Here is a 16,267-nt window from a genome sequence, read left to right as displayed (position 1 = left end):
AAGGGGGTGAATAACCTTTGCCTGAAAGTCCACAAGCCTATCCCCTCATGGGATCTCTCCAAGGTTCTGAGGTGTCTAGCCTCTGATCCCTTTGAGCCTATAGAATCTATTGATTTGACATTTCTCACATGTAAAACATGTTTTCTGGTTGCTATTGAGTTAGTGATATCCAGCTGCTGTCATGTCGCAAACCTTATCTCCGAGACCTGGGTGATGCCATAGTTCTCCGTACCTTGCCAGGATTCATTCCCAAGATTCATTCTGTTAATTTGCAACAGGAAATTATATTACCAGCTCTCATGGAGAATGAAGAGGTCTCCAAGGTGGATGTAAGAAGAGCAGTCATGGAGTATATTTCTTTGACTGAGTCCTTTAGGTGTTCAGAACACTTATTCGTTCAATTTGGTGCCAAATCTAGAGGTTCTAAAGCAGCAAAATCTACCATCACTAACTGGATCAAAAATACCATCAGTTTTAGCTTCCATAAAGAGGGAATAGATCCTCCTAAGGACCTCAAAGCACATTCTACGAGGACAACTTCAACCTCATGGGCAGAAGCTTCCTACATGTTGTTGCAAGAAATATGCAGAGCAGCAACATGGGCAACGCCTACTACATTCATGCACCATTACCGTATAGACATTTCCAGTAGTTCAGCCCTAGGCAACACAGTGTTAAAAGAAGCGTTTTAGAAGTAATACCCTCCCTTTATTTTTTCTGCTACTTAGATCCCATACTGTGCTGCCTTAGGACGTCCAGGAATGTCTTAAATTTTTGCTTACCCGAAAATTTCAATTCCTGGAGTCTTTAGGCAGCACAGAGTTCCCAGCCTAATAAAGCATGCTATAATACTACTCTGCTGTGTGTGGATATCCTAGGGTCTTTATGCTCTGTAGGAGGGTCATATAAAATGTGCTAATTACTTAATTATGTGCTGATTATCTCTTCTGACAAATTCAGGGGGAATAACTTAACCCCATACTGGGCTGCCCACGGACTCCTGGAATTGAAATTTTCAGGTAAGCAAAAATTTAAGATGTTTTTATATACCCTCTTAGGTGATTTGGAGCTAATAGAAGAGGGCCCTTTATACATCTTAGTGATGCCATGCCCCCTCCATTCATGTCTATGAATGCCCCGTCCCATAGACATGAATGGAGAGGGGGCGTGGCATGACATCACGTCCCTCTCAGAGGGGACGTGTTTTTGTATTTTCCCTTTGGTGGTGCTACAGGGACACTGAACACTTTCCACCATGTTTCTCCACAGATTTCATCAGATTGCTGGGTGTTCCAGCAGACAGACACTTTAAGATTAGTTTTTTTGTAAGGGACCATTCCAACAAGTAAATATTTTCCAAAGTGGATAGTCGAAGTTTGTTCCTAATGTTTTTACTAGGTGTTGAGTGCTGGCAGGTCCCATAGATCACCTGACATAGTGATTTATGATGCTTTAGAGCTATTTGTTAGTAGATTATACCATAATAATCTCTAAAGAAAGAAAATGCTGGTCTTATTAAACCTAAACTAATCTTTTACTATCCACAGATGACCTGGAAGAAGAGTACGATGACATCACTGTGAAAATGATAGTCGCGATCGTCCAAGCCGTGGGCTTTTTTAACTCCTTCAATAACCCCGTAGTTTATACGTTTATGAATGAAAACTTCAAGAAGAGTTTAGTGGCTGTGCTTTTCTGCCACTTTCGAGCACAAGAGCCAACAGAAAAGAGAGACAGTCAACTTGAGAAACCCAAAGTTGGGATAGCCTCTTTCCACCATAGAAGAGATGGACGCAGTGCCCACAGCCACTTGAGTGCAGAGAACCTAGAGCTCCGGCTATGTGAACAGTTCCCAGCGGCCAAACTAGAATCTGTTACTTACCCTTTGGTGAATTCACACAAGGACCTTCTTCCAAATGGACAGTCAGCCTAATGGCTGCAGAATCAGAGCAGGAATTTTATTCAATAAAACATTATTTTAATCAAAGAAAACTGTGAAGAACAAATCTGAATGTCATTTATGTGATCCTATAAGTGCATGTCCATTTCTAATGGCAATGTTCATTTTACACTAAACAGAGAATTAAACCTGAATCTTGGCTATTCCCATAGTTCAGTGTAATTATATTGATAACTAAAAAGGTTTCATATCATAAAGCAAAGCTTGTTCTGTTTTCAGCTTACATTTTTTTTCCTTATGATTAAAAAAACAGAACACTGTAGATCTTCTGTACTGGTAAAGCATTCCAGAAGTGTCATCTGTAATAATAGTTAATTCTTAATTCATTATTTAATAAATGAACACAGTAGAATTTTAAATAAAATAAAATGAAAAAAAAAGTTGAAATTAAAAAAAAAAGGAAAACGTTTAAAAAGCCCACCTTTGTACAGATGCATCTTTGGCTAAGACACAGAGATTAATTTTCAGTCGAGCTAGGGTTTATTTTTTTTATTTTTTTGCGCATTGGCAATGTCATAAAAAAATAAAACTTCCAGTGCTCATTTAACTTGTGCCACATTTCCATTTAGATACTTTTTACACCTTTTTAACCTTGCTCAATAAAAGGGAAGAGTTTATCGGAAAGTGAATGTGTCTTCTAAAAAAGTGGAGGGGTAGCAAATTGCAAAATGCCAAATTTTGGAGCATCATTCGCTCACTGTGTGACTAACAGAGATAGCCAAGCTCTATACTCTGTTATCTCCATCAGTCCCATAGTAAGTAAATGAAGCAGCCGCATACATGTTCAACCATTGATCCTTTCACAAGGGTGACAAGCAACCCTTGATCTCAGGTTTGGTGAGGGTTTCAGTGTTTAGACAGCCACTGATGAATATTTATCAACTATCCTGTGCATAAGTTATAGTTAGAGATGTCATGATACCAATAGTGGTAACAGGGCCAATTTAATCCAGTACTTGTGTAAATGTCGCCTATAACAAAACCAATGCCTGCAGACCATAAAGAAAAGAAAAATAGGGGGAAGTACCTACCTACTGGGGGCATCAACATAATGGGGTGGGCTCCTACCTAACTACTGGGGGCATATCTTAACCCCTTAACCCCTTCAGGACCAAGCCCATTTTGGCCTTAAGGACCAGAGCGTTTTTTGCACATCTGACCACTGTCACTTTAAACATTAATAACTCTGGAATGCTTTTAGTTATCATTCTGATTCCAAGTTTTTTCGTGACATATTCTACTTTAACATGGTGGTAAAATGTTGTGGTAACTTGCATCCTTTCCTTGTGAAAAATCCTAAAATTTGATGAAAAATTTGAAAATTTTGCATTTTTCTAACTTTGAAGCTCTCTGCTTGTAAGGAAAATGTATATTACAAATAAAAAAATTTTTTATTCACATATACAATATGTCTACTTTATGTTTGCATCATAAAAGTGACGAGTTTTTACTTTTGGAAGACACCAGAGGGCTTCAAAGTTCAGCAGAAATTTTCCAATTTTTCACAAAATTTTCAAACTCACTATTTTTCAGGGACCAGTTCAGGTTTGAAGTGGATTTGAAGGGTCTTCATATTAGAAATACCCCACAAAAGACCCCATTATAAAAACTGCACCCCCCAAAGTATTCAAAATGACATTCAGTCATCATTTTAACCCTTTAGTTGTTTCACAGGAATAGAAGCAAAGTGAAGGAGAAAATTCACAATCTTCATTTTTTACACTCGCATGTTCTTGTAGACCCAATTTTTGAATTTTTACAAGGGGTAAAAGGAGAAAATGTATACTTATATTTGTAGCCCAATTTCTCTTGAGTAAGCGCATACCTCATATGTCTATGTAAAGTGTTCGGCGGGCGCAGTAGAGGGCTCAGAAGGGAAAGAGCGACAAGGGGATTTTGGAGAGTACGTTTTTCTGAAATGGTTTTTGGGGGGCATGTTGCATTTAGGAAGCCCCTATGGTGCCAGAACAGCAAAAAACCCTCACATGGCATACCATTTTGGAAACTAGACCCCTTGAGGAACATAACAAGGAATAAAGTGAGCCTTAATACCCCACAGGTGTTTCACGACTTTTGCATATGTAAAAAAAAAAATTATTTTTTTTCACAAAAATGTGTGTTTCCCCCCAAATTTCACATTTTTCCAAGGGTTAATAGCAGGAAATACCCCCCAATATTTGTAACCCCTTCTCTTCTGAGTATGGAGGTACCCCATAAGTTGACCTGAAGTGCACTACGGGCGAACTACAATGCTCAGAAGAGAAGGAGTCATATTTGGCTTTTTGAGAGCAAATTTTGCTCGGGGGCATGTCGCATTTAGGAAGCCCCTATGGTGCCAGAACAGCAAAAAAAAAACACATGGCATACCATTTTGGAAAATAGACCCCTTGAGGAATGTAATAAGGAATAAAGTGAGCCTTAATACCCCACAGGTGTTTCACGACTTTTGCATATGTAAAAAAAAAAATTTTTTTTTCACTAAAATGTGTGTTTCCCCCCAAATTTCACATTTTTACAAGGGTTAATAGCAGAAAATACCCCCCAAAATGTGTAACCCCATCTCTTCTGAGTATGGAAGTACCCCATAAGTTGACCTGAAGTGCACTATGGGCGAACTAGAAGAGAAGGAGTCATATTTGGCTTTTTGAGAGCAAATTTTGCTCGGGGAGCATGTCGCATTTAGCAAGCCCCTATGGTGCCAGGACAGCAAAAAAAAACACATGGCATACCATTTTGGAAACTAGACCCCTTGAGGAACGTAACATGGGGTACAGTGAGCATTTGCCCCCCACTGGTGTCTGACAGATCTTTGGAACAGTGGGCTGTACAAGTTTTCATTTTCACGGACCACTGTTCCAAAGATCAGTCAGACACCTGTGGGGGGTAAATTCTCACTGCACCCCTCATTACATTCCGTGAGGGGTGTCATTTTCGAAATGGGGTCATATGTGGGTTTTTTTTTTTTTTTTTGCGTTTGTCAAAACCGCTGTAACAATCAGCCACCCCTGTGCAAATCACCTCAAATGTACATGGTGCGCTCTCCCTTCTGGGCCTTGTTGTGCGCCCCAGAGCACTTTGCGCCCACATATGGAGTATCTCCGTAGTCGGGAGAAATTGCGTTACAAATTTTGTGGGGCTTTTTTCCCTTTTACCTCTTGTGAAAATGTAAAGTATAGGGCAACATCAGCATGTTAGTGTAAAAAATAAAAAAATTTTACACTAACATTTTGGTGTAGACCCCAACATTTCCTTTTCATGAAGGGTTAAAGAAGATAATACCCCCCAAACCTTGTAACGCAATTTCTCCCGAGCACGGTGATACCCCATATGTGACCCTAAACTGTTGCTTTGAAATACGACAGGGCTCCAAAGTGAGAGCGCCATGTGCATTTGAAGCCTAAATTAGGGATTTGCATAGGGGTGGACATAGGAGTATTCTACGCCAGTGATTCCCAAACAGGGTGCCTCCAGCTGTTGCAAAACTCCCAGCATGTGTGGACAGTCAACGGCTGTCCGGCAATACTGGGAGTTGTTGTTTTTCAACAGCTGGAGGCTCTGCTTTGGAAACAGTGGTGTACCGGACGTTCTTATTGGGGGAGGGGGGCTGTGTAGGGGTATGTGTATATGTAGTGTTTTTAACTTTTTATTTTATTTTGTGTAGGTGTAGTGTAGTGTTTTTAGGGTACAGTCACATGGGCGGGGGATTACAGTGAGTTTCCCAGCGCAAAATTTGCTGCATCTCAAACTTGCAGCGAGAAACCCACTGTAAAAGCCTTGCCCATGTGAATGTACCCTGTACATTCACAGGGGGGGGGGGTGCACCAGCTGTTGCAAAACCACAACTCCCAGCATGCATGGTCTGTTAGTGCATGCTGGGAGTTATAGTTTTGCCACAGCTGGAGGCACACAGGTTAGGAAACACTGAGTTAGAAACAGACAATGTTTCCCAACCAGTGTGTCTCCAGTTGTTGCAAAACTACAACTCCCAGCATGCCCAGACAGCTGAAGGGCATGCTGGGAGTTGTAGTTCGGCAACATCTGAAGGGCCAGATGTTGCTGAACTAAAACTCCCAGCATGCCTGGACAGTCAGTGCATACTGGGAGTTGTAGTTTTGCAACAGCTGGAAGAGCACAGATTGGAGACCATTATACAATGGTCTCCAAACTGGGGCCCTCCAGATGTTGCAAAACTACAACTCCCAGCATGCATGGTCTGTTAGTGCATGCTGGGAGTTATAGTTTTGCAACAGCTGGAGGCACACAGGTTAGGAAACACTGAGTTAGAAACAATGTTTCCCAACCAGTGTGTCTCCAGTTGTTGCAAAACTATAACTCCCAGCATGCACTAACAGACCATGCATGCTGGGAGTTGTAGTTTTGCAACATCTGGAGGGCCCCAGTTTGGAGACCATTGTAGTTTTGCAACAGCTGGAAGAGCACAGATTGGAGACCATTATACAAAACTCCCAGCATGCCTGGACAGTCAGTGCATGCTGGGAGTTGTAGTTTTGCAACAGCTGGAAGAGCACAGATTGGAGACCATTATACAATAATCTCCAAACTGGGGCCCTCCAGATGTTGCAAAACTACAACTCCCAGCATGCCCAGACCGCCAAAGGCTGTCTAGGCATGCTGGGAGTTGTAGTTTTCAGACTCCTAGAAGCAGCAGTGAAGTTCTTCACTGCTGCTTCTGAGGACCATATACTCACCTGCCGGTCCCGTCGCTGCTCGTCCACGTGGCCGGTCCCGCGCTGCTCCTCGGTCCCGCCGCTGGTTCGGGTAAGGCTGCCGGTCCCCACGTGTTCCCCCACCTATGCCGCGAGGGGGATCTGAACTTTCACCCTAGATCACTGTGATTGGTCCACAGGGACCAATCACAGTGATCGCTGACCAGGACCATCAATGGATGGTCCTGGGGGTGAAGCAGAAGTTGTCCCCTGCTGGAAACAGCGGGACTTCTGCCAGTTAACCCGTGCGATGCTGCGCATCGCCGGGTTAACTGAATGTCATTTATAAACGCTGGGATGCGCGAACGCACTGCACAACCCAGCGTTTATATATGACATTATATATGAAGGGGTTAAGGACCCAGCCAATTTTCACTGTAGGACCCAGCCATTTTTTGCCCATCTGACTACTGTCGCTTTAAGCATTAAAGGGGTATTCCAGGAAAAAACTTTTATATATCTATATATATATATATATATATATATATATATATATATATATATATCAACTGGCTCCAGAAAGTTAAGCAGATTTGTAAATTACTTCCATAAAAAAATCTTAATCCTTTCAGTACTTATGAGCTTCTGAAGTTAAGGTTGTTCTTTTCTATCTAAGACCTCTCTGATGACACCTGTCTTGGGAAACGCCCAGTTTAGAAAAGTTTTGCTATGGGGATTTGCTTCTAAACTGGGCGTTTCCCGAGACAGGTGTCATCAGAGAGGACTTAGACAGAAAAGAACAACCTTAACTTCAGAAGCTCATAAGTACTGAAAGGATTAAGATTTTTTAATAGAAGTAATTTACAAATCTGTTTAACTTTCTGGAGCCAGTTGATATATATAAAAAAGTTTTTTCCTGGAATACCCCTTTAATAACTCTGGGATGCTTTTACTTTTCATTCTGATTCCGAGATAGTTTTTTTGTGACATATTCTACTTTATGTTAGTAGTAAAATTTTGTCGATACTTGTATCATTTCTTGGTGAAAAATTCAAAAATTTGATGAAAAAATTGAAAATTTAGCATTTCAAAAAAAAAATGTAACCTCTCTGCTTATAAGGAAAATGGATATTCAAAATACATTATATATTGATTCACATAAACAATATGTCTACTTTATGTTTGCATCATAAAGTTGACATGTTTTAACTTTTGGAAGACATCAGAGGGCTTCAAAGTATTGCAGCAATTTTCAATTTTTTTTCCCAAAATTGAAATTTTTCAGGGACCAGTTCAGTTTTGAAGTGGATTTGAAGGGCCTTCTTATTAGAAATACCGTATAAATGACCCCTCAAAGTATTCAAAATGACATTCAAAAGGTTTGTTTCACAGGAATTGAAGGAGAAAATTCAAAATCTTCATTTTTTACACTGGCATGTTCTTGTAGACCCAGTCTTTGAATTTTTACAAGGGGTAAAAGGATAGAAATCTTCCTAAAATGTGTAACCCAATTTTTGTCGAGTAAGGAAATACCTCATATGTGTATGTCAAGTGTTCGGTGGGCACTATAGAGGGCTCAGAAGGGAAGGAGCGACAGTGGGATTTTGTAGAGTGAGTTTTTCCGAAATCGTTTTTGGGGGATATGTCACATTTAAGAAGCCCCTATGGTGCCAGAACAGAAAAAAAAACACATGGCATAAAATTTTAGAAACTACACCCCTCAAGGAATGTAACAAGGGGTACAGTGAGCCTTAGCACCCCACAGGTGTTTGACGACTTTTCGTTAAAGTTGGATGTGTAAATGATTTTTTTTTCACTAAATGGCTAGTTTTCCCGCAAATTTATTATTTTTACAAGGGGTAATAGGAGAAAATGCCCCCCAAACTTTGTAACCCCATCTCTTCTGAGTATGGAAATGCCCCATGTGTGGAAGTCAAGTGCTCTGCTGGCGCACTACGATGCTCAGAAGAGAAGGAGTCAAATTTGGCCTTTGGAAAGCAAATTTTGCTGAAATGTTTTTTGGAAGGCATGTCACATTTAGGAAGCCCCTATGGTGCTAGAACAGCAATAAAAAACACATGGCATACTATTTTGGAAACTACACCCCTCAAGGAACGTAACAAGGGGTCCAGTGAGCCTTAACACCCAACAGGTGTTTGACGACTCTTTTTGTTAAAGTTGGATGTGTAAGTGAAGAAAAATAAAATTTTCACTAAAATGTTGGTTTTCCCCAAATTTTACATTTTTACAAGGGGTAATAGGAGAAAATGACCCCCAAAATTTGTAACCCCATTTCTTCTGAGTATGGAAATACCCCATGTGTGGACATCAAGGGCTCTGCTGGCGCACTACAATGCTCAGAAGAGGAGGAGCGCCATTGAGCTTTTGGAAAGAGAATTTGTTTGGAATAGAAGTCAGGGGCCATGTGCGTTTATAAAGCCCCCCTGTGATGCCAGAACAGTAGACCCCCCCACATGTGACCCCATTTTGGAAACTACACCCCTCACAGAATTTAATAAGGGGTGCAGTGAGTATTTAAACCCCACTGGCATTTGACTGATCTTGACAAATTACAGATTTGACAAATTACATTTTTCATTTTCACGAACCACTGTTCCAAAAATCTGTCAGACACCTGTGGGGCATAAATGCTCACTGCACCCCTTAATACATTACATGAGGGGTGTAGTTTCCAAAATGGGGTCACATGTGGCGGGGGTCCATTGTTCTGGCACTATGGGGGCTTTGTAAACACACGTGGCCTTCAATTTCGGACAAATCTTCTCTTCAAAAGCCCAATGGCGCTCCTTCTCTTCTGAGCATTGTAGTTCACCCGCAGAGCACTTTACATCCACATATGGGGTATGTTCTTACTCAGAAGAAATGGGCTTACAAATTTTTGGGGGCTTTTTTCCTATTTTCCCTTGTGAAAATGAAAAATTTAGGGTAACACCATAATTTTAGTGAAAATAATTTTTTTTTTCATTTTTCATTTTCCCATCCAACTTTAATGAAAATTCTTCAAACGCCTGTGAGGTGTTAAGGCTCACTATACCCCTTGTTACATTCTGTGAGGGGTGTGGTTTCCAAAATGGGGTCACATGTGGGTATTTATTTTTTTGCGTTTATCTCAGAACCGCTGTAAAATCAGACACCCCTGTGCAAATCACCAATTTGTACTCAAATGTACATAGTGCGCTCTCACTCCTGGGACTTGTTGTGTGCTCACAGAGCATTTTGCGCCCACATGTGGGGTATTTCCATACTCAGGAGAAATTGCGTTACAAATGTTAGGGGTCTTTTTTTCCTTTTACTGCTTGTGAAAATTAAAAGTATGGTGCAACACCAGCATGTTAGTGTAAAATTTTAATTTTTTTTACACTAACAGGCTGGTGTAGCCCCCAAATTTTCCTTTTCATAAGGTGTAAATGGAGAAAAAGCCCCCCAAAATTTGTAGTGCAATTTCTCCCGGGTACGGAAATACCCCATATGTGACCCTAAACTGTTTCCTTGAAATACGACAGGGCTCCGAAGTGAGAGAGCGCCATGCGCATTTGAGGACTAAATTAGGAATGGCATAGGGGGTGGACATAGGGGTATTCTACGCCAGTGATTCCTAAACAGGGTGCCTCCAGCTGTTGCTAAACTCCCAGCATGCCTGGACAGTCAGTGGCTGTCTGGAAATACTGGGAGTTGTTGTTTTGCAACAGCTAGAGGCTCCGTTTTGGAAACACTGCCGTACAATAAGTTTTTCATTTTTATTGGGAGGGACAGTGTAAGGGGGTGTACATGTAGTATTTTACCATTTATTATTTGTCAGTGTAGTGTAGAGTTTTTAGGGTACATTCCCACTGGTGGAGGTTTACAGTGAGTTTTCCACTAGGATTTTGCACTGCGGCAAAAAATTTGCCGCAGCTCAAACTTCAAGCAGGAAACTTACTGTAAACCTGCCCGTGTGAATGCACCCTGTACATTCACATGGGGGGGGGGGAAAGCCTCCAGCTGTTGCAAAACTACAACTACAAGCATGTACTGATCGCCAGCAACAGCTGGAGGTACGCAACTATAACTCCCAGCATGCAGAGACAGCTGTTTGCTGTTTGGGCATGCTGGGATTTGCAGTTTTGCAACATCTGGAGGGCTACAGTACCATGGCACAGTGATCTCCAAACTGTGGCCCTCCAGATGTTGCAAAACTACAAATCCCAGCATGCCCAGACAGCAAACTGCTGTGTGGGCATGCTATGCGTTGTAGTTTTGCAAGATCTAGAGGGCCACAGTTTAGAGACCACTGCACAGTGATCTCCAAACTGTAGCCCTCCAGCTGTTGCAAAACTACAAATCCCAGCATGCGCAGACAGCAAACTGCTGTGTGGGCATGCTAGGCGTTGTAGTTTTGCAAGATCTAGAGGGCCACAGTTTAGAGACCACTGCACAGTGATCTCCAAACTGTAGCCCTCCAGCTGTTACAAAACTGCAAATCCCAGCATGCCCACACAGCAGACAGCTGTCTGGGCATGCTGGGAGTTGTAGTTTTGCAAAATCTGGAGGGCTACAGTTTAGAGACCACTGTATAGTGGTCTCAAACTGTAGACCTCCAGATGTTGCTAGGCAACTCACCAAGCCGTAGGATCCAGGGAGCCGCATCGCCGTCCTCTTCTGCTGCCGATCGCCGCCCGCTGCCGCCAATGGTTGAGTGGACCTTCTTGCTTTCTCAGTTCTGCCCCTCCTATTCTGGGTGGGCAGAACGGGGAAACTGAAAGTTAACCCTCCCGCCCCCGATCTGCTATTGGTCGTCACTTCTTGATGACCAATAGCAGGGATAGGAGGGGTGGCACCCCTGCCACCTCACTCCTATGCCTTCAAGGGGATCGTGGGTGTCTTGGACAACCCCGATCGCCCTTGTTTTCCAGGTCACCGGCTCACCATAGACCCGCACATCGCCGGTGTGAATTCACCGGTGTGATCGCCGACATGGGGGGTCTGATGACCCCCTGGACATTTGCATGGGGTGCCTGCTGATTGATATCAACAGTCTCCCCGGTCCGGTCCCCGCCCTGTGCTGCGGGGAACGAAATTCCCACGGGCGTACAGTTATGCCCTGGGTCCTTAACACATTAATTATGAGTGTAAGTGAGGACCTCTTGTTTGGCTTTTGCCTAAGGCTTTATAAAGTCTAGACCCATCTTCTGTTGTCACGTGACATTAAAAAATAGTATTGATGATTGGAATCGGTGAGTACCTGAAAAGAAGTATTGGTATGTCTACTATGTTGCCTTTTTCTAAGTAAATCTACATTCACATCTATGAAGGACCCTACATTTGGGGTTGACACACAGGCTAAATGATATGCAGACATATTCCACCATGTATTTATGCCAGGTCTATTGCCTAAATGGACTGAATGCAGTGACATTGGGGGAGATTTATCAAACCCGGTGTAGAGGAAAAGTTGACCATTTGCCCATAGCATCCAATCACATTGATCATTTTATGTTTCAGAGGCCTTTTGAAAAATGAAAGAAGGGATCTGATTGGTTGCTATGGGCAGCTGGTCAACTTTTCCTCTAGACAGGTGTCAATAAATCTTCCTCCCTTGTCAATTTCTTTAAATTATAGAGATAGATTTATCAAAACCTTTGTAGAGAAAGAGTTCAGCAGTTGTCCATAGTAACTAATCATATTGCTCCTTTCATTTTTGAAGAGGCCTCTGAAAAATGAAAGAAACAATCTGATTGGTTGCTCTGGACAACTGATCTACTATTCCTCTACACAGGTTTTGATAAATCTCCCCCATTCTGTTTCTTTGCAACAGTAAAAAGGGCAGCAGACTACCGTTTTAACCCCCTTATAAAAACAGCCTAGGTTCAGGAAAATGACTGAGAATAGTCACTAAGAGACCAGGATTTGCCCTTTAAAGTCAATGGGCCTGCCGGGAACAGATTGTGGTATACATCGACATACCTTTTTGACGGAAAATGTGATGTGGATGGGCCTATATTTACATTTACTGCCAGACTCATATTACATGAAAGTGCTGCAGCACTTTATTTATCATTGTACCAGTCCTGATGAAATTATGCAAGGCTTAGACGGCTGGATGGCAAGTCTGCTTAGAAATCGAAAATGCAGAAGAAGAATTATATAACACAGTAGTAATAGACAGGTTTGCCATTCAAAAGTCTAAGAAAATTGGGTGATGACACCCATGGAAGTAATGCACTACATTGACCAAACAAAAGATCCCCCCCCCCCACCCCACCATTTGATACTGATAATGGATCCGGTCACAATGGAAATGATTCTTATTGCAAATAATCCATTAAATATTACTTATGATATGTCATGTGTGTAAAATTATTACAATAAAGATGTCAATGTAATTCTAAGTGGATAACACATGTTTTATAAAGATGGATGGGGTCCTTGTGAGCATCTTGTCTAGTGGGCCCAGTCCAACATTTAACACGGCAGCTATAATGTAGGGATGTAACTATATGAAGAGGAGCAGGTTGGCTATGCTCGTGCAGTAAACAACATGGCAGGTATAATGTAGGGATGTTATGGTAGAAGAAGCCCTAGTCCCAGTAGAGTAGGCTGTTTACACATGTGCAGGAGACAAAGGCCCAGATTTATCAAAGAATGTCTACGGTAGAGCTATTTTACCACGTTTATGTGGGTGGTGTGTTTGACTAGCGTGCATCTCATTTATCCAAAAGGTGCAGCAGGATGATGAATTTTGCGCAGCTCTGTTGTGGTGGGAAAAGCTCTACCAAATACACTTTTTCTAAACGCTTGTGAGGGAGGGAAGTAGACACTGTACCGGGTCCTGAATTTGGCAGGTTAGGTGTTTTTACTTACTTTCACAGAGCTGCCGGGACATTTTTACTTGCATTTTAGACGCTGGCATTAGAGATGGGTCCTGGTGGCAGATAGACACCAGGACCACCCAACTATGACCCGCGCTCAGCTTCTGAGTGTGTGTCATAGAAGGGGAGTGGGACACTGTCGTCCACAAGGGGTTAAAGGTTGAATTTTGGAAGGTAGAAGTGATTCTCACGCCTACTGGTAAATGGTGTAGCTTTGCGCCTATAAAAGTACCTTTGCGCACAAAATTGCAACTTTTGACAAAAGTCTCAAATGATAAATATGTGACCACTGTATGGTCAAAAAGAAAAAGTTCTGGGGGCAGGCAAAAAGAGTGAAACTGTCTATATCAAAAGACGCATAAAAGTAGCTAAATATGCTGCTTGCGCCTGAACTGCGCCTAAACACAGACAAATAAAATGCTCTAAAACAATGATAAATCTCCCCCAAAGTCTTTAGAATGAAGTGATGTTAATGCTCCTTCATGCTTTGTGACATCATCGAGCTGAAGGTATCTCTGCCCAGCGCACTCTGATATCCCCGCCATGTCTGAGTTGATGCTTTTGCTGACACTTATTGACTGCAAAACTTTTCTGATTTTATATCAGTTCTAGCTCCAGTTCTTAGGCATGAATACATCTGTGCCTGTCCTTGTGGACATTTTGTTTATTTGGGACATATAGTAGTTCCATTTCCTACACCTCTTTCTGGTGGACCATGAGTGGACTCCCAAATCAAGGTAAGAATATATATATATATCTCTTCTGCATAATTGGCTCTACCCCAGATAATAACATTTGATAATAGCTTTCAATTTAGCATATATGTATCTTTCTTTTTTTCTTTAAATTCTAATATAAAAAATTTCCATAAGAAATACATTAACATTAAATAAAGTAAAACAATAACTTTTTCTTAAATATCAATGATTTTCTTTTAGTTAAGTACCTCAGTCCTTTGAGACTTAGATCTCGCATAATAGAAAGAGGGATAATAAGACTGAATCAAAGAGGGGACAATGATGATTCCCCAATGCCTCTTGGAGAAAGGAGTGCAAGAAGACGCCATTATCCGCCACAGCAATACAGACAACGGAGTCAATCTCCACCATCTCAAGCTGGACCCTCCCAATTATCAGGAGTAGGCAATATTGGTCAAAGCAGCAGAGATATGGTCCTTGAAGCTTCCAATACCACACCTGGAGCATCAGAGGGGAATGCTTCTCACCAAGAGTCTGCTGCTCCTGAGCCTCAGTCTAGCGAGCCATTGGAAACCCAACGACTACCACCAAGGGTAGCCAAAAGAATGAAGAGAATTGAAGGCCTACCTTCCCGTCCATTTACACAGGACGATGAACTGACATCATGCCTCGTCTGTTTGGAGGAATTTATCAACGGGGAGCAAGTAATATATCTTCCCTGCACCCACATTTATCATCGGGGTTGTCTACGCCCATGGCTTCGTTCCAAACCTAGATGCCCCATGTGCAGGCGCCTTTGCTTTAAATGAAACAAAAGCAGGAAAACCAAAGGTCTAATTCCATTGCTAATTCTTTGCCAAAATGGAAATTTCACTGAATTAAACATCTTTGCAAGTGATCCAGACACAATTAATGTTCATTAGAAAAATAAAAAATATGTATCTACCTTAACTTCTTTCTATCTTAGTCTAAGAGTTATTAGCTAATAGTTTAGCTACTGATAGACGTATACAAAATTATAGGCTAATAAATGTGCAGACAGGGTCAGACTGGGCTGCCAGAATAAAAGAAGATCCTCTGATGGGCCCAGAGTCTTACTACATACACATATATACAGTGCTTATTGAATTCAATACTAACTGTATAAATCCATTTGCCAAACTTTCAGTAGAAGATGGGACCCATTCTCAGTTTTGCTATGGGGCCCTTTTACTGCTGTGTATGTTCTCATGAAGCCAAAAACTACAAAATGACCCAGAAAGACCCGATGTTGCCACATATTGCCTCTTGAGAACGCCGTGTGACGGCGAAACATGTAGAGGCGGCAATTTTGTGTTTTAATTAGTGTCACAATTGGGAAGTTTGGGCTTCTGCAGAGCCCTGTACACTGGAGCCATGTTGCCCCAATAACTACTATTTTCCCATGTGACATTGTATTTTTAATCATCACTTTCTGGATTTGTCACTTTTTAGATATATACTATTAAAAGTTATGTTTTAGGGGGGAGTAAATTGAGGTGTTTGCACCCCAGACTACGGCCTTGGGGTTTGGTTAATTATATTATGTTCTCATGAAGAACAGCAGTGCCTCCCCCGAATCAGTGCCAAACAAATACATTTTAGAGACACACCAACTTTCCCTTCTACAAAGAATGGTTGGGGTAAACCCATGACCCAATGCCCACCTTGCTCCTCTGAGTAGGGGTCTTCTTTATTATTTTTGTTGTAGATTTCTCCTCCACTATATATACCATTAAACATAAATTTCTGTTTCAAAATTCGCCTGTTCTGCATGATCAGAACTAATTAAATGACAAGTAGCACCATCAACAAAACAACATCATGAAGTATTATACCAAATATCCAACACTAGATCCTTTATCAAATGGCCTAGAGGAGCTGAATGGCATATTAGTTACTATACTTCTTTCTTAACCCGAGACCGACCAGCCAATCACAGCTCAGACTGGGAAGTATGACATTACAGTGTAGTTTCATATTCCGGGGAGCTGGCCGGCCAGCATCTACAACCGGCCCGCTCGCCACTGCAACTATAACTCCCAGCATGTCCTC

At 41.7% G+C, this 16,267-nt stretch overlaps 2 protein-coding genes across 3 annotated transcripts in view; both read left to right on the top strand.

The window, feature by feature from the left end:
• The window catches only part of QRFPR (pyroglutamylated RFamide peptide receptor), a 200,176-nt gene extending 197,031 nt beyond the window's left edge, over nt 1-3,145 (top strand). Inside the window, exon 6 of one of the 2 annotated variants that reach the window (XM_056571440.1) lies at nt 1,548-3,145. In XM_056571440.1, the coding sequence (XP_056427415.1) occupies nt 1,548-1,933 (386 nt within the window). In that variant the 3' untranslated portion in view covers nt 1,934-3,145. The remainder of the gene's footprint in view (nt 1-1,547) is intronic. The other variant, XM_056571439.1, reaches the window with a different exon arrangement.
• A 10,858-nt stretch (nt 3,146-14,003) lies between these two features.
• Nucleotides 14,004-15,135, top strand: LOC130366839 (RING finger protein 11-like). Its single transcript, XM_056569218.1, has 2 exons — nt 14,004-14,233; nt 14,435-15,135. Exons 1-2 carry the CDS (start codon nt 14,212-14,214, stop codon nt 15,001-15,003), a joined length of 591 nt encoding a protein of 196 aa, XP_056425193.1. The 5' UTR covers nt 14,004-14,211; the 3' UTR covers nt 15,004-15,135.
• Nucleotides 15,136-16,267: the final 1,132 nt, after the last annotated feature.

This window comes from Hyla sarda, chromosome 4 (genome assembly GCF_029499605.1).
Source record: "Hyla sarda isolate aHylSar1 chromosome 4, aHylSar1.hap1, whole genome shotgun sequence".
Taxonomy (NCBI): domain Eukaryota; kingdom Metazoa; phylum Chordata; class Amphibia; order Anura; family Hylidae; genus Hyla; species Hyla sarda.
The sequence above is the reverse complement of the archived record's forward strand: the minus strand, read 5'-3'. Positions and strand labels throughout refer to the sequence as shown.